At 36.1% G+C, this 22,222-nt stretch overlaps 1 protein-coding gene across 5 annotated transcripts in view; it reads right to left on the minus strand.

The window, feature by feature from the left end:
- Window positions 1-956: 956 nt before the first annotated feature.
- Window positions 957-22,222, minus strand: part of MTDH (metadherin) — a 51,432-nt gene continuing 30,166 nt past the window's right edge. For 2 of the 5 annotated variants that reach the window (XM_064476944.1, XM_031439369.2), the window contains exons 7-13: window positions 21,228-21,317; window positions 18,915-19,013; window positions 12,949-13,073; window positions 7,398-7,505; window positions 6,471-6,611; window positions 4,336-4,492; window positions 957-3,703 (exon numbers count right to left, since the gene is read on the minus strand). In XM_064476944.1, coding sequence (XP_064333014.1) covers window positions 3,633-3,703; window positions 4,336-4,492; window positions 6,471-6,611; window positions 7,398-7,505; window positions 12,949-13,073; window positions 18,915-19,013; window positions 21,228-21,317 — 791 coding nt within the window. In that variant the 3' untranslated portion in view covers window positions 957-3,632. The remainder of the gene's footprint in view (window positions 3,704-4,335; window positions 4,493-6,470; window positions 6,612-7,397; window positions 7,506-12,948; window positions 13,074-18,914; window positions 19,014-21,227; window positions 21,318-22,222) is intronic. The other 3 variants (XM_031439371.2, XM_010981911.3, XM_031439370.2) reach the window with 2 other exon arrangements.

Consider the following 22,222-nt stretch of genomic DNA (forward strand, 5'->3'; position numbering starts at 1 on the left):
GTTCTCAAATGAAGAGGGCAGAAGTGCCGGTGGGAGGTTTCCACTGGCGCAGCTGTCTGCAGCTGTGCCATGAACGCCGCGCGCTGAGAATGGGGAAGTGCAACATGGAAGGACCCTGACGCCTGGCCCTGCAGAGTGTCAGAGTAGCCCTGTGCTGGCTTCCCAGGGTTTTCCACGCGAGACAAATAAACTTCTATTTTAAGACATTACTGTTTAGGGACACAGCCATACTAATACATAATGCTAAGCTTGAGTTTAATTTCCTTAACTTCAAAGGTCGATACAAGTGACATACTGCACCTGGTGGCAGTTACACCTACTGATGCTAAGATGATGTCAGATGGCAGCTGTTTCCCAGAGAGAACAGTGTCACAAACTGGGACATTTCAAGAGATGGTTCATTCTAAAAATCTGACTTCCCAGTGGCAAAGCCTACAAGTGCCTATGGTTTCAGAGCATCAAGAACAATTGAAACATCTAGAACCTATGGTTTAGAAACATCAAGAACATCAAAAAGAAACTGCCTTTAGACTAGTTTAGGATGCAAAATGACTGTGAAGTCCCCTCCCATAAGAGAACTATCACGAGCAATTTAAACAAAACGAAAATGGTTTGTTTTATTTACAATACTCAATGCATTTAACAAATAACATATTTGCATTCCCTAAGTCTTTTGGAAAGTAATTCCAGTTTGTGCAATGAGTTTACAGGAAAATCTTAAGACATCTATTAGACATCTTAAATCTAAATTCTGAATTTTGAAAGATACTTCATACTATATTCATAGAGGACTGTTTTTAATTAAGAAAAACTAAACTCTGTAGTTAAATATTGCCCTTCAATATCTTTAACCCAAGTACAAACTGGATTAGCCTACGAAATAATACCGTTAGATTCAGATGAGTTATTCCCACCACCCACCCAGTAAAACGCATGCATAAAGTAAACACAGTCAATTACAGTAATGACAGTTTATTTCAATACTTGTTTTTGGACTCTCTCAACTGTTGTTTTGTTCAATTCAGAATACAGAGAGGTAGGATTCCAGTCCGGGGAAATCCTAACCCACTACTCCCTGCACCAGAACAGGGAAGGATTTTCAGTAAGTCGTGTGGAGACAGGTCAGGATAGGGAGAGTTTAAAGCAGTTTCTCCAGGAGGCCTTGTTTGCTAGTCAGAACAAGGGTCCTCTCCAGGCCTGACAAAGCCTGAAGGGATCACTCATCTCCCTACTGGGGGTTTGGGGAGCATCTAATCCAAGCCTCTGAAGGACCACAGGTCCTCCCCTCCCGAATCACTATCTTGATTTTAGTGCCTTCTGAGTTGATGTTGGAAAACAGTTCTCCTGTTCAGATGCTAGAAACTGCTTTCATGTCACATGAAACACTTATGAACAAGTGAAGAGCAATGAACAATGATACTTTAATTGTGCAAGAGTCTGCACCTCATGCATGTGTAAGAGAATGAATTTCTTAATTTTATCACTCATAGCTGCCATCTCTTAAAACATAAAATCCATGCCCTGGCTCTAGAGCCAGAGAGAAGGGACAGGTATCTCCATCCTGGATCCACCCAATTTAGCAGTGCACTTCTCCACCTTCACACCAAATCTCCCGTCAGAAGACAGCGTGGTGTCTCTAACACCTGGCGCTGGTGGCTGAATGAGAGATACTAGGCTGGAGAAAGAAAGTCTGAGATTTGACAGAGCCAACACAATTCTAAGAGAAAGAAATGGTGAGGTAGAGTTGAGAGAGTTCAATTAAATTTTCTGAGCGTCGGTCTTTTGGCACATTCTAAAATGACTATTCAATCCTCCTTTGTGATGCCTTTCCAAAGTGCTGCAACGTAGGAATCCTTGGATCTCTTTAGGAAGCATCTGTATAAAGCTAACAGTATAGTCATTTGAAGAAGTTCACTCCTGGCACTTCAGCTTACTTACCCCAATATTGAAGCAATAAAAACAATGCTATCCATTTGCTGAATTTATTTAAACAAATCAATTTAGAAATATCATAGAATTAAACAAAACTTCTGACATGTAAACATACTGCCATGTTCCTGAAACAGATGTTAACACCTGATAAAAGTTAATAATCGCTTGTTAGGAAAGCTGTCCATTAATAAGGCCAGTCTTCAGCAAAACTAAAACCACTTTGTTTCTTGAGCTTTCCTAGCGTGACAATGCAATACTATCAAACCACAATCAAATATAATGAAGACAGGATTGGATGGGTAGATCAGTACCATTGGTTACAGCTGTTAAACAGTTGCATTCTTGGCGCCACAGAAGAACAATTAAGCCAATCACATCAAATAAATCATGGCTTTTTTCTTTATCACAATTCACTAAGTGATGTTAATTATGGTCCTTGTCAAACACGTTTGGTAGAGGCTATTTACAGTGTACATGGCTGAGCATGCACTATTTATAGTTACAAAGATACCTGCCAGTTTATTACAATAGAATTACACAGTGCCTGAAAATGGTGAAACATCTCACACATCATTTAAATCAATACGGTTTCAAGCAGAAAACGTTCCTTATTTGATCACAATTGCAATAATTACATGAAAATTCTTATAAAAACACGAATCCCCTTCAAGAAATTGATGCATATTCTACGCACTACAGGTTAAGGCAGTAAAAAAATGTATTCCTGATAACTGGAGGTCTTGACAATGTCAATTAAAGCTGTCTGACTCTAGTTTTTCATTCTTCATCATATACTCAAAGTTCTGTATAACTAGTTTGTGAAAGATTTCATTTTTGAAGCCAAAAAAGTATTAGTAATGAAGAAGAGTTGACGCTGGAAAAAAGTAATTGCTAGGGAAAGGAAAAATGTAAGTTGGATTTTGCCTCAAAGTTTTCAAATCATAAACGAAAGCATTATTTGTGAGTCTGAGCTTTAAAAGTATAAAACAAATACATATAGTTTATCTTTCTTAACTTAAAATATACTGTACTTTGAACACTTCAAGTAAAGTAAGACTATCAAAAATAACTTCATAAGCCATAAAAGTGTCAACTGCATTTTGAATGTTTTAAGAACTTTTAAAAAACTGTAAACTAAACCATGACAGTTTAGTTAAACAAATGATAAATGACTTTTTATTTGCACTTGTGATTCCTTTAATACAAATTGCTACCAACAAATATGTAAAGATATGGCAGATTATGCATTTGATCAAAGCACTTTGATTTAAGCATAAAACAGATTCAAATGGTTAGAGTTCCGTGCATAAGATCCAAGAAGCTGCCCACTGTTTTGTAGGCGCCCCTCTCTCATCAGAATCCTTTATTCCACAGCTGCAGATGAGACAGGGCACAATCTGTTGTAAACAGGGCACTGCTGTAAAACCAGGATAATATTCTTAAATTGAGATCGTTCTTGTTAAATTGAAAAGACTTTCCCCAAGTGTCTTCCAGCACTGTAGTATATTCTGCTGACCTCTTAATTTCATAAATTAACTTTCCTTTGATTCCATTTTTATGGTGGTTGTATTCACAGTTTTGTTTTAAAAATTGGTTTAAATTTATATAAAACTCTGTACATGTTCACAAATTATTGCATAAACAGCATAATTTCAAGACAGTGTTTGCAAACACATGTCCAATTCAGAAAAAAAAAAAATTCACGTTTCCCGTCTGGCTTTTTTCTTCTTTTTTATTTGTTTGGGAGATTCCCAACTAGTTTCAGACTTGGCTAAAAAGAAGAAAAAAGAAAAAAGAAAAAAAGAGCAGAAAGTTAGGAGGATAGTAATTACTGTTGTTTCGAAAATATAAAAGTAGTATCAACTAAAAAATATGCCTCGAAATCCACCAGTAACGCCTCAAATTTATGATTATGTTTTCAGGCTCTAGTTACATGTTTTTAGGTTATCCTCTGGCTGCCTTCCTCTTTCCCTTTCAATCCCAATTACTTGGTTTAACCATACACGTATTTCATCAGTTTTGATCTAGAAAAACTATCATTTAATATGACTCAACCTAAGTAATAAAAGTGAAAAGAGGTAAAATGAACAGTACAGGTAGCTGAAGGGAGAAAAGGGAGGAAAAAGGGCACAGAACAATTTGTAGTCTCAAGGACATGTGAACAGAAAAAAGGAGGGCCGAGGCAAACAAGGGCAGGTACCAAGGCCCCCACTGTGTATGTCCGTGGTCACCTACCCTTGCCTTGGCCTCCTGAGCCCCTTGGCCCTCACAACTGAGGTCCACAAGGTTCCAGGAGTCTAGGCTTTGAAGGGCTGCCCTACTAATCCATCAGACTTCTCAGATGTCAACACTTATAAACACTGCAGAGAACACACAAAAGCTCCCGAAATGAGGATTACTTACTCTGTGAAGGAGGCACACTATTTTGCTTAGTATTTGACTTGGATTTATCTGTTTCTTGTAGCATCGGTGGCACTTGGGAAGAGCTCTTGTCAGAATCACTTTTTGATAAAATAACAGATGGCTCGGTAGAAAGAGCAGGTGGAAGAGTCTTGATAGGCTATTTTGAAATAAAATTGCCTTAGATTTTCATAAAAAATTTCAAATAAAACTAAGTATCATGGTGACACCAAGAAGCTGCTTAAGAGCAAGTAAATACAAAGATGGTTTCTAAGTAATTTACCAGCAGAAGCACCACAACTCATGCCCGCCCTCTAGTGACGTATAACCAAATAAACCTTTACCTATAATACCCACAAACACAGGCTGAGATAAAAATGAATACACAAAATTAAAGATGTTTGCTGCATCTCAAATAGGAGTGAATAATTCCATTTTCATTAACTTTTACATTTTCCCTTGTCACTGCAAATAGCAGGATTTTATATGTGTTATTGGTTCAATGGTTCTGTCCACTTGCCACAAACTCTCAACTCAGAACCTTCTCATGTGAAAGGCAAAAAGAAAACAGCTAATCTCTGAACTACCAGCAGGTGCTACCTGCCTTTCCCCTTCTCCAGAGTTAAGGATATTTCAAATAGCAGCAGCAGTAGCTCCAGTTTCCTCTCCAAGGAAAAAGATGGTCTCAGAAAAAGCAGGCTAGGTGACTAGTTCTAGCGATTAAAGCCAACTAGTAAAACTCAGGTCCAAATCTTCAGAGTTTTATCCAGCCTGACAGTGAGCTCATGATGCCCAGAGCCTAGACCCCTAGGCTGGCTTCTCCTCTTTAACCCGAGGGCAGAGACTTGCTGGACTGAGGCCTAGCTGTACCGAATGGCCAGGACAGGTGGTGACACAGATTCTGGTACCTGGAGTGCCATGAGGCTGTAACAGACGAGCACGTGAGCTTTAGCTGTGGTGATTATTTTGAGTATTGAAATAAGGGCAAGTAATGCTTCTCTCGCCCCTTGTTCTTCCAGGCTTCAAGAGAGCACAACTGGAAGGGAACAAGAGGCCGATATGTGTACTTAGGGAACTGCTAGGGCTCCTTCCTCCTACTTCAGGTCACGGAAGCTGCATTTATGTTGCTCAGTTCAGCTCTCTTAATGTTCCCTATATTTATTTCATACCCCCAAATTTGAGTACTCATTTTAAATCTCCTTCCCCCACCTTCTCTCACTTATCTATATTAAATCACAGAAGGACTCAAATACCCTTTATAGGATGGCTTCTGAAAAAGACTTATTAAGTGAAATATCAAAATGTCAAAGGACCCTTCACAGTATTACTACTAGACCTATGTATGTACTGAGACTATATCCTTTTATCTCAAAACACTCTCAGGGAATTAAAAGCATTAAATCCAAACAGGAAGTATGGCTCCGAGTTTTAGAATCCTTTCTCTGAGCAGTGACTCAGGTTCCTGTGTGAAGCTGTTTTATTCAACATGTGAGCTGCCAAAGGCAGAGACCTTGTCTGCTTTGCTCTCTGGTGTATCCCCAGGGCCTTAGTGTGCGGCAGGTGCTAGGTTCTCAACACATTTTTTTGGAATGAGTACATACATGAATCATGCAGAATTTCATGGTTACTCATATTTCATATATTTCCATACGATACACTTTACCTAATTAGAAATCAGATTTTAAAGAGGTCTTTGTGTCACTGGCCTAGACCTTTTATAAAATGGTCCCTTCTGACATATCAAAATTTTCCACAGATGGCACATATTTCATACTGTTGCCAAATTTTAAACAAACGCTACATTTCAAAAGGTAGGATCACAGTCCTATTATGTGCACGCTTTTGGGAAAATGCAACCAGTCACATCTTCTGCAAGCCATCTATCCCTTGTCTGCCTAGATATTCAACAAGAAAAAATACAGTCTAGTGGCTCTGGTTTTGCCTGATAGTTACACGACTTGGGCCAAGTTATTAACTTCTCTATCCTCATTTATATGATGGGCCTCACTTTTCCTGTGGGGTTGCTTTGAGGCCAATTTGGTGTATTTAAAATGTTTAGCATGATGCTTCAATAAAATATTGGCAATAATACAATCTCAAGTCATCGAAATTTTATTTCTTAAATATCACAAAGTTACCTGGCTATTTTTGATAAGTGCTTCAGCTGTATCACTAGTGCTTATGGTCTTCAGAGGAAAAGCTTTTTCCTGTTTTGGACGGACTTTAGAGGTATTCACTGGAGGCTCTTCTCTAATCTCTTTTTCTAATTCTTCTGTGTCCTAAGAGGAAAGTAGTGTGTTAGATGATATAAATCACTCATTTTTACTAATTAAGTAGCCTACCCTCCAGAAAGTTTGGCTACCTACTGCACTGAAAGGAAAGAAAACAGCGAGCCACGTGGTCATAAGTAAGGAGTTAAGATTTTCCTAAGTTGTCATGTAATGGTGATAGCGCTTTCAAAAGTCCACTCATATTTCTAGTAATCTAGTATGTTTGAAATGAAAATATCTTGTTTTCATCTATAATATGATCTAAAGATATTTTCCCGGATAGGAAAAGCCAAAGGAAAAAAAAGGTGAATGTAGGAGTGATATAAATAGAAAATTCCTGTTAGAAGCAGAAAGAGCAGGAAAGACAATGAAGTGGAACAGCCAGCAAACTCAGAGTCACGGGGAACACTCCGCCTGTTAGGCACATGGGTTTTTGTAATTTTGCTAAAGTTCCAATTTTCTAAATTCCATTACTCAAAGAATTTCTGTATGTGTGAAATACTATACCTCCTTTCCATTTCACCGTAATACAAACCAAAATGCATCTTATTTACAATTTTAGTCATTTACTTTAGGGTTTACATCTTTGATATCATTTTTAGAGCAATAATTCTTTTATTACAGTATGATACATACAATCTTTAAAACATTCTATAACTTTTCAAATACTTTTCAAGTAAATTTAATGTTTCACATTGTCTTTATCTCTACATTTTCTTGGTTATCTGTACACTATCTTTTCACAATTCAGCAGGCTGTGCTTGATGAATGATGTTTGTTGTTTTGATATTCTACCTGTGCAGGAGAGTTATCTTCACCTTGCTTCTTCTTTTTCTTTTTTTTCTTTTTAGATTTCCCGGTTGGAAGAGCTCCCTCTCCCTTTTCTTTGTCATCATCTGAAACCTGATGTTAAAAGCAAAAGTATTGAAGTGAACCGACTGGTTAAGTTTTCATTATTCAGAAAATTATTATGAAATAATTTCATTCATTTGGTTGTCTTTTTCTCTCAAATTCTAAATAAGAATTAGTAACAATAAAACCGATCTGAAATCACATATTTAAAAAATAACAAAAGTGCATGGAACTTAATTTTTCTATTATCTATGATAGACCCCCTTTTCTCACATCTTTCATCATTCACTATGCGATTAGAGAGCTACGCAAACTTTGGATTTTAAATTTAAACTCATTTCATAGGAAATTGTTTTATTTTAGAGTTTAAATGCAGAATTATTTGCATTAAAATTGAATTTGACTCTATTAAGACAATGACAAGCTACAGAGTAGGAGAAAATATTTGCAAACCATATATCCAACGAAGGACTTGTATCTAGATTATATAAAGAATACTCAAAATTCAACGGTAAACAAACTGAACAATTAGAAAATGTGAAAAAGATATGAACAGAGATTTCAAGAAAGAAAATAGACAAATGGCAAAGAAGCACATGAAAAGATGTTCAACATCACTTGCTATCAGAATGCAAATTAAAACCATAGTGACTAATCATCATACACCTACCAAAATGGCTAAAATAAAAAATAGTGACAACAGCAAGTGCTGACAAGGATGCAGAGAAATTAGATCACTCATACATTGCCAGTGAAAATGTAAAATGTATAGCCACTCTGGAAAATAGTTTGGTAGTTTCTTAAAGTATTAAACATGCAACTACTGTACAACCCAGGGATTGTACTCCTGGGCATTATTTCCAGAGAAATGAAAATTTATGTTCACATAAAAACCTGTACACGAATACGCATAGCAGCTTTATTCATAACAGCCCCAAACTAAAAACAACCCAGATGTTCTTCAACAGGAGAATGGTTAAGTAAACTGAGGTGTACCCAGGCCATGGGCTACTACTCAGAAGTAAAAAAGGACCAACTAGTGATACACACAACAGTCTGGATGAACCTCTAGAGAATTATGCTAACTGAAAAAAAACAGTACCAAAAAGCTACATGCTATATAATTCTATTCATAGAACACTCTTGAAATGACAAAATCATAGAGATGGAGAACAGATTACTGGTGGCCAGGAGTTAAGAAGTGGGAGGAGACCAGAGGGTAGCAAGTACGGCTATAAAAAATGCGACATGAGGGATCCTTGCAATGATGGAAGCGTTCTGTATCCTGCCTGTCTCAATGTCAGCATGCTGGCTGTGATACTGCACCACAGTTTTATAAGACGCTACTTTTGGGGGACACTGGGTAAAAGGCACACAGGGTCTCTATTATTTCTTACAAGTACATATGACTCTGTAATCATCTCAAAATAAAGGGCTTAATTAAAAAACTGAATTTGAGAAGGAACGTCACTGAAAATATTCTGCACGACAAAAATAGTGAATTAGGATTGTTAAATTAGTATTCATATTTCTTCACACATACCATATAGTCGAGTGTTCCATGGAAAAGTGCTTTTTGTTTATTCTTTTTGTTTATGTACAGATGACAGCCAAGATTCCTAGACTCTATTTAAAGGGTGAGATGATATGGGTAACTGCTATTTCTCTGCTCAGCACTATATTCATTAGGATGATTTTGGAGGTCTCAAGAACTACCAAATAGTTTACAGAAATTACTAGCAGATGGAAAAAAAAAAAACCAAAAACTAAATCATGCACAAACTTAGCTAAGAGATTTTCAGTCCAAGTGGGTTGCAAGTTTTGGAAAACTTCCACAGAAAATTTCACCATAGGCTCACAATGATTAAAATACCATATGAAAAGATGCATCCTATGAAGGATTTTTAGGTCACGGGGACTCTGGTCAGTCGGCTTCACAGCCAATTTATAATCCAACCATAAGAGAAATGTGGTTCATCATGGCAAAACACTATTTTTATTCATGGAAAAAAAAGGCTGAAATCCCAATCTTTTAACTTGTATAAAAGAAGTGACATTCTGACAAATTTATTTTGTATTTTTTAAACTTAAAAATTCCTTTATATTCCCCTCTCCTCCCTATCCTATTCCCACACTACCTCCCTAGGAGTAAACCAGTGTGATGATTTCCTTTTGTGCCCATCCAATTTTTCTGTAAATTTATGTGTATTCATACACAAATTTATATAAATTGTATCATACTGTGTCTTTTTCTAACCTGCTCTTCATCATTCAGCAAGTTTTTGGGATTCTATTTAGACTGATATTAATGTAGCTGTATTTCCTTTATTTTTAACATCTGTCTAATTTGCCACTGTAAACAAGTCACATTTTATATCTCTGTTCTCCAAATGATGGGCATTAAATGGGGCCCCATTTCTGCTTAGAAACGTAAAGTGATCTCTGAATATACCCAGAAAAAGACCTACGATATGTGGTAGTCTTTACTCCATTCAGTGGTTCTACTGTTTAATTCTGATGATCAGGCAACAGGGAAGTTTCAGCTAGAAAAATAGATTTTCGATTGTACATTCATTCAACATTCAATAAATATCAGAATGATTACTATGTGTTAAGGTCGTGTTCTGGGAAGCTTTTCTTTTTAGAATAGTTTTAGGTTACAGCAAAATTGAGCAGAAGGCACAGATTTCCACGTACTCCCTGCCCCCACACACGCAGCCTCCCCCATCATCAGCAGCTCCACCACAGTGGTGCATTTGTTACAAGTGATGAGCATACACTGCTACACTGACACATTATTCTCACTCAAAGCCCACAGTTTCGAGTTTACTCTTGGTATTGTATATTATTTGGGTCTGAACAAATGTATAATGACGTGTTTCCACCAGTACAGTACTGTACAGAGCGGTTTCATTACCTTAAAACCCCTCTGCGCTCTGACCGTTCATCCCTCCCTACTCCACAGCCCCTGCCAACTCTAGGAAGCTTTCGTAGATCAAATCCAAAGCTCATTTTCCCCCTTTGACTTTCATATAACCTGTTAGCCGTCCCTCTCTATTTATTTACACCCTTAGTAACGAATCCCATTAGTACCTCTCTTTCTTTGGTCTCTAAAGATAAAAGGTACTATATCCTATGAGAGGTCAACCCACAATCTACTTGTACCTACGATTCCCCCACCCCTACTGCCAGGATCTTACTCTCCTAGCCAAATCTCTCTCGAGTGCTTAATTTTTACTTTATTCTAGATCCTTTCTCTCTTTGTTAAAGCAGGGGTTGACAAACTACAAATCTCACCCAATGCCAGTTTTTGTAGATAGAAGTTCACCTCCATGTTGTCTATGGCTGTTTTTGCACTACTACACGTCCCTTTAATAAAGTTTGCTGACCCCTGCACTAAAATCTCTCCTATCATTAAAATACAAACAACCCCAACAAAACCCTTCCTGATACTATAATTTGCTGTTATCCACTACCTTTCCTCCATCCCTACCCAAACTTGCTTATGAAAAAAATCTTATACTTCTTATTACTATTTTTTAACCATCATTTACTCAACTTACGCCAATATGGCTACCATTCCAAAATTTCTGACGAAACTGCTCTGTATACCAGAGAGCAAATGCCTCAGCTTCTGTGACCCAGAACTCTCCTGTCTCTTTCATGGGCTTTTGTTTCTCCTTAGTTGGGAGTTCCCCAGATTTCTATGCTCATTACACTTCTCTTTTTGACTCCATAGATTTTCCCACGTATTTCACTTACCCTTAAAGTTTTAACAACCATCTACTAGTAAATTCTAAACACAGATCTTTTCCCTAAGCTCTAACCTAGTACAACCAACTTTTCTTAGACATATCTACAAAACATCCTGCACTTTAACTTAATCAAATTGAACCAACCATTTCCCCTCACTTAACTAGCTTTTGCTCCTATATTCTCTGTTGGGAGCACCATTTCCACCTTCTCAGTTACCTAAGCTACAATCCTGGGAGTCATTTTTGATGGTTCTTTCTTCAGTCAACTCTAAACATATTCTGTTGATTTTACTTCAATTGATTTCTCCAATCTGTCCTCTACTCTGCATACCATTCTTACCACTACTGTACTTGATTACTAAACAACCTCTTAATGGGGTTCATTTTACAATTCACATACTGCCTCAATTCACATACTCCTCCACTCCTTTTTCTACATGGGTTGCCAGAGTAGCCAAAAGGAAACCTCCACTTCAGCTTAAAATCCTTCCATTATTTATAGGATAAAATCCAAGGTTTTAAACATGACATTCAAGGACCTCTAGAATCTGGTTCCTGCTTCCTTCTCCAGTCTCATTTCTGACCACTCTTTGCTTCACATTCTGCTTTTACTTCTGGGGTGCCTTTGCAAAAAAACTCTTAAATGCTTCCATAATGCCTAACACACTGTAACATTATTTTAATCTCCAATGTGCCCTTCTCCTTCCCCTCCTCCCTAACTAGACTGCAGGCTCCTTGAAGGCAGAATTGTGTCTTGTTTATCTTGTTTCTCCACTAGCACAATACCTGATCCATGGCAGGTGCTCAATTAACGTCTGTTGACTGTTAATAGCCCTATTATCTTCAGAGCCTCTTTGACTTTTCTCCCTGATTTCTACAACCAACCAGTAGAAAAGTTCAGTCAGTAGTTTCACGTCTCTTGTAAATATCAATTCCGTTTATTTTTCAAAGCTATCAGCTTAGTTCATCATTTCCTCTCTTGACTCCTGTAATGGCCTATTTAACACTTACTCAAAATGGTACAAAACAGTCTCCCAAACCTGTCTTCTCATCTTTCTGCTTTATCCAGCCTAATTTTTCTAACCCTAAAAATTACGAGGTTATCACTAGTTTAAAAAAGTTGTCAACAGGTTCTCATTACTTACAGAATTTCATAAAAAATGTGGCAAGGCATGTATCATTCATTTCATCTATTTATTCATTTACTGAATACTAAGCATGTTGCTAGAGCTACAAAAATAAAAACTTCATGGTCCCTTTTTGGAACACAACTTGGGAGGGGAAGATTGACACAGATACAATCGACCCTCCCCCCGATTGCACACGTGTGTTACACCTCTCCACCACAGGTGTTACTTTCCTACCTTGGTCCCTCTTTCATGATGGTCTCAGCCTTCTCTGCTGCAATGAAGCTTTCCTTAATCTTTCACTGAGAACCAATCTACACTTCTCTAAATACACTAAATTGGTAGGCCGATTAGAGGACAGGAAATTGTGCATTTTGTTTTCTGATCAGTGTCTAATTGTGCCTCCACATAGTAGAATCCTCAATAATTTGTGGAAACAGTGATATGGAGAAGACATGTGGACATATGATAATTGAAGCAAATATGACTAGAATGCCTCTCTGAAGCAATTCTACCCTTCGGATATATTTAGAAAAGGAATGTAACCCTTAATAATTTTAATACAGTTGGGTGCACAGAGAAATAAACATACCCACCAACCCCTTTACTCACTTTCTGATCATCAGGAATTGGTTCTTGGGACTTTAGAAGTGAAGCTCTTTCTTCGTCTACCCAATTCCCCCACTCTTCTGCTGGCGCATTCCAATCAGAGCTGGGATCAGCAGAAGACAGACCATCTAAAATTTAACAATGTTAATTAGGTATCTATCGTTTCTGCCAAAACTGAAATGCAAAACCCCAAATTCCTTACAATGAGCTAAGCTGTAATTTTAAACTATTGCTCTTCTTTCTCCCAAGCACATTTTAAGAGTCCGGAAAAAAACGGTAACATAATGATAAAAACCTTTACCCAACTTCTGCTGGGCACATCATAAGATGAATTAAATGGAAGGTCTAAGGAGCTCTAGAAAACTTATAAATTAATCATTTATTCCATTCTCCCTACTTCCTTTGTTATCAAAGGAATTTTGTTATCAAAGGAAGTTTGTCTCCTAATCTGCTCTCTTTTCACTGTGTATGTCTAACTTCATCTATGACCTTGGTCATTTTTTCTGTCCTGATTATTGTAACATTTTGGTAATTGATTATTCCCCTAGGCTACAGAATGTGTCGATCTTTAACAGTAGTGCCAGAATTATGCTCCTCCCCTCCTTATGAGCTTTTCAAGATTAGGTTCTTCTTCAAATCCACCCAGTCACCGAAAATATTCAACCTCTTCTTTTTCTCCTCTTTTCTAAGTACTTAACTTGTACCTTCTTACATTTTTTCAGATTATTCAATGATACTTCTATCTTTCTAAAATATGTGAGTCCCTTTCAGGGTTTCTAGCACCTTATTCTTAAGAATAGATTTTTATTCCATACTTTCAAATTCTTTCTCTCTAGGAGTCACTGAATTTTTACCTCCTTTGGGAAGCTATCACTGGCTTATTCTAAAAGAGAAAAATAATCTTTGTCTTTACCCTGGTTAAATAAGTAGTTCCCGAATGAATTCTTTTCTCCTCTTCCTGGACATCATTCACATGTCCATATATACTCCTGTGATGACTACTTATAGCCAAGATAACAGGGTTAGGCTTTATTTCTAAATGGTTAACAAGTCATTCTAACATTGCTTTATTAAAATAAAAAAATCCAACATTTCCCGTTAATGCCAAATGCTACTTTTAACAAATATTAATTTGTTTCATATATATTTGAGCCTTGTTTCCGGAATTTCTGTTCTATTCCACTGATCTATTCCTGGGATAATGCCATATTTATTAATATAACTTTGTAATACATTTTAATATCTAGAACAATGAATCTGCCTACATTCCTCTTATTTTCTTCATTATGCTTATTTTTCTGCATGAATTCTATTAATTTTGTCTAGAGAGTAGGTATTATGATACATCCTCATGAGCCTTTAAAACCTGTATTTTGGAAAATATGTAATGAGCTGGGAAAATGCTTATAGAAAAAAAAAAATGACAGACAAAACTGTCCGTGCAACATGATCCCAAATTCTTATGAAGAGATAAAAAAAATAATACATTAATAATAGATATATCTTAACAATGGAGTTACAGGAACTTCATCTCATTAAGCACTAAGTACTGGAACTTGAGCTAGGTACCAGAATTACAAAAACAAGTATGATACAATCCTTCCCCACATGGAGCTCACAGTCTGTCTATTCAGGGATGAAGATAAGTAAGTACAACAGAGAATTAAGAACAGAGCGACAGATTCTGTCATGGGAAGTGTGGAAAGGGAGAAGAGAGGCTAAACCAGTAGAGGATCGAGAGAGACTGAAAACGTAAGAATTGATGGTCTAGTAGAGGAAAAACATGGAACAAATGTGAAGTGTTACAAAAAACGAAGTCTCTTCCTGTATTTCTAAATGTACTATTATGAGCAAGTACCCGGAGCCAGTACTACATAGTATTAGCATAGAGGTTAAAAGCATGGACCTTCGAGTCATACAGACCTCACCTGAATATTGCTCTACTACTTAGTAACTGTGATCTTGGTCAAATTTCTTAATCTTAATGGGCTATATACCAACTTCACAGAATTGCTGAGAGGATTGTATGAGATACATGAAAAGGAGTTCAGAGCAATGCAGTAAGTGCTCAGTAAATGGTACCCACTGTTTTTTAAGTGACTGATGACACTAACAATAAAGTCAGTTTCTAACCTATCAAGCATACACAATTAAGAATTTATTTCTCACAATCCTAATAAATCTCTCAGTAAGGGAGGGAGGGTATAGCTCAAGTGGTAGAGTGCATGGTTAGCATGCATGAGGTCCTGGTTCAATCCCCAGTACCTCCTCCAAGAATAAATAAACCTAATTACCTCCCTCCACCAAAAAACAAAACAAAACAAAAATTCCTTCTCAATAAGATACACTTGGTTATGTCTAAATGCAGAAGTCATTTTTATAAGTAAAAATGGATCTAATAGATGTCTGCAACCAATTGTTCACCTTACACCAAGCATTCATTAACATTATTCTTAGGAGATTTGAATGCCAACGTTGTCAGTGGTTTTGCTAAAACCTCACAAATAAGAAACCCAGATTTGGAAAATTGCTGTCTATAACCCAGGTCTCTTAAGGCCTCGTGTTGGGAAAGAAACTTTATTTTGTCAAGAAGAAAAAAATTTTGCCAAGTGAATAGGTGCAATAAATATATAAACTATTTTCTTAATAAATATGGTAGTGGGGGAGTGAGGGATAAAAATTTAGTAAAGATCTTAGTAAAATTATTTCTTAATAAAGGCTCAGATGGTAAAAAAATTTGAAGAATAATTGTAGCCTTCTATCAGAACATTAACAGAAGCATAAATCTCTATTGACTTTATAAAGCTTTAAGGTGATTTTTCATGTTTATTGATTTCAGGTTGGTTTTCATATATTTTTAAATTAACTGGTATTAAATAAAATTACTTTAAAAAAACAGATCAATCACCTAAGCCTAAAAACTCTCACCAGGAGACTTCTCAGTGCATAATTCTAAGGTTCATGGGCCTAATGTACTAATAAATTTTTTTTCTTAAAAATTTTTTTTTTTGTCGGGGGCAAGTAATTAGGTTTACTTCTTTATTTTTTTGATGGAGGTACTGGAAATTGAACCGAGGACCTGGAAATTGAACCGAGGACCTGGTGCATGCTAGGCGTGCACTCTACCATTGAGCTATAACCCTCCCCCCATTAAACCTTTTTTTCTTTAGTATTTATTTTATTAAAATTTTTTTAATACTAATAAATTTATTAGACAGTTTCCTTTGAAACTATGTAGTATAGCTTCATTCATAGTATAGTTTTCTCCATTTATAAATAATTTCTCATTTCTTAAAATTGTCCCATTAGTTTACCAAAGTCTTTTCTAAGAGTCATATTAGCTGTCCTTTCAAAATGGTAAGGAATTTGCCTCTCCATTAATTTGCTGGTGAAATAATGTTTTAGGTTTAAGCATCTCAGAGCTCTTCTCTATTTTATCTCAGTAACAAAATGGTTGTCTCTGTTTCTGGTCAGAACTTAATTCAGAATTAACTTTAATAAAACAAAATAATTATGTTAAAAAGACATTCCCCAGTGTTGAAACAGACGATACAAATTAACCCCACTGAGTAGACTCATTTTGCCCCTAGAAGAGTATCATCAACAGTACTACAGCACTTACTGAATATTTACCATGTAGGACGCAGTGTTCTAAGTGCTTTATATGCATTATGTCATTTAATCTTCTCAACAACTGTGAGATAAGAAATACTCTATTTACAGATGATGAAACTGAGGCATAGAAAACAGGGAAGCTAAGATTCAAACCCAGGTAGTCTGTCCTCAAAATTCATGCTCTTAACTCCTTCACTATGCTATGGTTAGTTTATTCACTTTCGTGTGCCAACAAAAACAAAGTTCTATTCAAAATCTGAATCTGACTCTTTTTAAGAGATTATCCGCTCTTGTTCCTTTATGGTCAAGATAACTGACAGATTAACAACTGCCTTCAAAAAACGTTACCTTTGTACTTCAGCATCTTAACTTCATATTCAAGTGTTTGGGGTAAATTCAATGCCTTTCTGGTAACAATGGTAACAATGTCCATGCCTCAAACCAGAGGGTCAATTTATTAATCATATCACATTGCTAAATGTGTGTGTATATATATATATATATACTCTGTAGATGAGTAATCTCAAACACATCATGCATGTTACAAATTTAGAAGGAATAACTAAATTCACTGAATATCAAAATTAGCGATATTAAAGAAGATAACAGAAAAAATAAAATTCATGGAAAAAATGAGGTTAAAGAGAAACTTTGGACTTAAAAGACTGCCAATAAAGCCGTAACAAATTTGAGAAAGAAGGTGCTCCTGATACTTTTTACTTTAAGTATAGAGTCCTGTGGGTACATGTTTATTTCAGTCTTTCATTTAACAGCAAATCATGTTTTTTGCATCACAATAATTTTTAGACAAAAGTGGAGCTATTCTGTCCAAGCAGGGAAGCCTAGAGCCCCATTTGCTCAGTTTCCCTCAGCTTCAACCCACAGCTGCGCAAGACACTTAAATGCTATTTTCTTACAATCACTCCTTTTAGTCCTATAATCACTCCTCAATTCTATTTTGCACATAGCTGATCATTCTTCCCAAAGCACAGACTTTTTCTCCCCAAACAGTGCTGCCCTATCCTTGTAATATTCTGGATTTATCTGGTACTATATAATTTACCAAGAACTTTCATGTTCATTCAAGATCCCATTAAAACCTCACAACAACCTATGGAAGTAGGGGAGGTAATTTGCTCTATTTTATAGCTCAGTTCATCTGGATTCCCAGAGAAGTGACAAAGTTCAACTCATATGAGGTATTACATTTTAAAATCAAGACTAGAACTAGGTTCTACCTTCTAAACCAGTATTCCAACCCTTACCTCCCTAATCTTTAGCCAGCAGTTCAAGGCTTTTCACAATATGGTCCTTCCTCATCTATCTTTCCAATCTCATCTCCGTCAGTCTCGAAGAATTGTGCTTCAACTAATCTAGGAAACTAATTAGTCTAAGACTAATCTTTGGATTGTGTTGCAAGCTTACCTTCATGATCACAACCATCACCATGGCTGTATCATGTAATGGTTAAGAGAATTAACACTGGAGTCAGACTATCAAAGCTTGATACCAGTTCCTCCATTTAACTAGCTGTGTGGCTGGGAAAAATTTGATAACTTTTCTTTGCATCAGTCTCTTCATGTGTAAAAAAAAAACCTGCCTCACAGAATTGTATTAAACAAGCTAACAATATGCATAAGACTTGAACCATTCAGACCAGTGCCTAGTACAGTCAGATGTTTGCTTTTATTATCATTATTACTATTGGAAACCTGTGTATAAAGCACTATACTAGGTGCTAAGGATACAGGAAAGCCCCCATCTTCAGGTTTTAAATTCTAAGGTTTAATGTTGTGGGAGGAAAAAATAAATCTGATTTTTTTTTAAAAATGAAGATAGTATGAGCTTTCTGAACATAAAATGCATATGCTTTTTCTCTTTCTCTTTTTTGTGACTTAACTTTAACTTTCCTACCCATCTACTGGAAATTAGGCTAAGAAAACAATTTCTAGCAATACAAAAACTTGCACACCTCACAGATTCAAAGTCATTTCTGTATATTCTATTTACTTTTATTATACTATTATTATACTACTATACTAAAACCAGGAAGAGAAACAGAACATTCATTTAAAACGAAAAATTTAAAAACTAGAGAAACTACAGAGCAACCAAAAGAAAATTTCAGGTTTAAATACTGCCTCAATCATGAAAAGTTAATTTAGTTTTACTTCTACAAGTATTCCAATGCTCAGTTTATAAGTAGTACACATTTGGTATTAAACTATATTACTATGACCTAAAAGGTGAAAAAGCAGGATTAAAATTAAAACATAAGCATGAATTCAGGGTGCTAGAAACAAAGTTCTGAAAACAAAAACAAAAACAAACTGATAATTTTTAAAAGGACATACTTAACCCAGACCATTCATCATCGATATAGGGTTGATTACGGCTAACATCCCACTGATAATCAGAAGTGGTAGACTGAGAAACTGGCTCAGCAGTAGACCCTTAAATGAAAACGAATGCAATAAAATTAAAAATGGAATTTTCTAATGATGTTTCATAACAATAGTTCTATACTTTGCACACGAAGACTTAATTATTTTTTATTTCTCCTAAAAGGAAAAATTCAGGCATTAGGAAAAAAGTTAAGATAAAGTAAAAGTAGAATTGAGGGTAATTTTAGATTAAGCATGATAATCACTTGATTGAATTCACTGATCAGAAATGTATTTTTTCCCTAGTACCAATCTATTAGATTTTGTCTTTTATACTATATACTTCACACTGGTTATCTACAAATTTCAATTAGTCAAAAAAAGTTTTTTATTTTTCTTAATGAAAAATAATAAAGCACAAAAGAAATCCTGGATGTTTCAGGGTATGCCTATACCCTTAGAAGGAGAGAACTAGAAAATGTCTGAGTTTGCTAGAAACTTCTGCCTAAGGAAAAATAAAACACATAGATGATTCTCTACAAAGGAGAGGCAGAAAGAAGCCAAAGAGATAAGACAGTTTCACTGGTGGTTTAGAGACCAAGTTAAGTTCAAGTACACTTAAAGAGAAGAGAATATTATCTTCTAAGTTTTTTCTGTTTTTATTTTTCGGGGATGTGGGGAATAGGTGGGGTAACTAGAGGTCACAAAGTCCTTTAGCAATTCTGATGAAAAGCTATGGTGAACTAATGTCTAGAACTTACATAAAACTGCATATAGTTTTGGGGGCATATAAATTCAAGGATGCCATGTTGAAAATCATTGGCTCTACAGCCATAAATTCATTTTAGGATGTAACTATAAAGCAGTGGCTCTTCACCAGGGCTTTGTACACCCCAGACCTTCTGAATAAGAATTTGCATATGTTTTGGAGTCCTTTAGGTGACTCTGATATTCACTTTGGATTCAGAGCCAGTGATATAAGGAAATGATTAAGAATATTGGATAGCGTAAAAGACTTATGTATAATCACTTCCTCTCATTTAAAGTTCTTACTAGCTTATACGTTTTCACTTGGTTACAGATGATCTTACTAGCCTTCCACTAATATGCTTAATATACACTAGAAATAGTTATAAATTTTTAATATAAAATTTAACCCTGTAAAATTCATATATAAATAACACAGTAGCTGCTTAGAAGTACTGTGGTAACACTGTTGCTATTTCTTTAGCAGTCCATGCTGCCTTCTCTGAATATATGAAGGGAACAGCACCTGTGTTGTATGATGTCACCAAATGAAGGAAGAAATTCACTGGTACCCCTGGAACTGAACCGTAGTCTGTGAGACCAGGGGCTGGCAAACTAGCTCACAGGCCATATCCAGCCACCCCCTTTTTGTATAGCCCACGAGTCAAGAACAGTTTTTATATTTTTAAATGGTTGAAAAAAAAAAAATCAAAAGAACAGTATTTCAAATCCAGATACACTCATCTGGTTTAGGTATTGCCTCTGGCTGCTTTCCTGATACAATGACAGAATTAAGTAACAGTGACACAGTATCACCCAAAAAGCCTAAAATATTTACTATTGGGCCCTTAACACAAAAACTTTGCTGACCTGTAAACTAGTGACTCCAGACTCTGGAATCACATGAAGAGTACACTGGGTCCATGAATCCCAGCGTGAACTAATAAGCATCACAAAACTAAATGTGACCCGTGTTTATGTGGTGTTTGTTAAGAACATATAGCTTCCATATAATTAATAAAAGGCATGTTCATATAAGTAATGTAAATTGAAAGTAGTTTGTTAGTAATGATGAATTTTCGAATTCAACAGATCGTCAAAGCAGAGTTACGATGTGAGGGTCCACCTAACCTGAAAGGCTTAGCTATAAACTCATGATGAATACAGGCAAACAGAAATAAAACGCCAAACTGCAAGTAGAAGTATGGCAGGAGTACATCAGTTACAAAAGAGCGTCATGACCTTGAAGGGAAGGCCTTCAATTTGCATTTGTCTGTATGCCAACACTTTCAGTTATGTCGTTAAGGCCACAGAATCTTCCCATCTCCACAACAGAAATGAAATAAGCCACTTGCAGATAAGAAATTAGCTCTTTCTTTCTTCCCCTTTTATTAAGGCCTCTGCTACTTCATACTGTATATCTATTATTTTTGTTGATAGCAGTATTTGACTGATTCTTTTTTCAAATAGCAAGTGCTAACATTAATTTAAACAGAAATTTTTTTGTTAACTAAATGAAAGACTGTTTTCACATACCAGAAACAGCAGAGTTAAGTGTGAGAGATGCAAAAGAAGCAGAATTCTGTTCAGAGGTATTCATTCCCCTATCCACACTAGACCAAGCAGCTGTTAAAATAAAGAACGTCACTTGGAACCTTCAATTTGCAATGAAACTTGAAAGATATGTAAAGATTTAAAACTATGATAACAATATTTAAAGACAACCTTAGAAATCAGAACCACATAACACAGCAATTGCTACTATTTATTGAATGTCTATTATGTAGTGGCCTCTTTATGCCAACCACTTCTAACCCTTAGGGCAACCCTGCTAGGCAAAGTTTCAGAGCAGTGACGTGACTTGCTGATGGTTAGAAAATAGCTAAGCCATGACTGGAACTTAAGCCTATTTCCAAAGCCCATGTTCTTTCTCTACTATATCAAGCTACCATATCATCTACCATAATTAAGCTACTGCTTTGTGGCAAGCTCTAAACTTGGTACTTGACATTCATTATAGTCAATCCTTACAACTACTTAAAAATGAGGTTCACACAGGCTAAATAACTAGCCTAATATCCATAAAAGCTAATATGTGGAAGAAAAGGGATTCATACCGAACAGGCCTGTCTGCACTATGAGCATGCTCATGCTACTATGCCATAATATCATCTCAACATTTTCAAGCATTTTACTTACATATGAGTATTTATATCCACATACATCTGTGAGACCAGTCACACCTGTCTCTTCTCAGTGACTCACTGCAAATCTCAATTAATGTAGTTTCCTTTCAATTTCAACAAAGGTCCCAATCCATCTGGGCAGGAACTCTAATCTGCTGCTTAATTTTATCTATAGCAACATTAAGCAAGTACTACCATCTAATTTATGTCCTAATTATGAAAATGCTACATAGTTTTCATAAGTAAACTGCAAGTATCTCAAAAGGTCACAATTCTTAAGATTATCTGATAAAACTTGACCATTTCTTTTATTAGATGTCAAAGGATGGTCTACAGCACAGAAAT

This window comes from Camelus dromedarius, chromosome 20 (assembly GCF_036321535.1).
Source record: "Camelus dromedarius isolate mCamDro1 chromosome 20, mCamDro1.pat, whole genome shotgun sequence".
NCBI classification, from domain to species: domain Eukaryota; kingdom Metazoa; phylum Chordata; class Mammalia; order Artiodactyla; family Camelidae; genus Camelus; species Camelus dromedarius.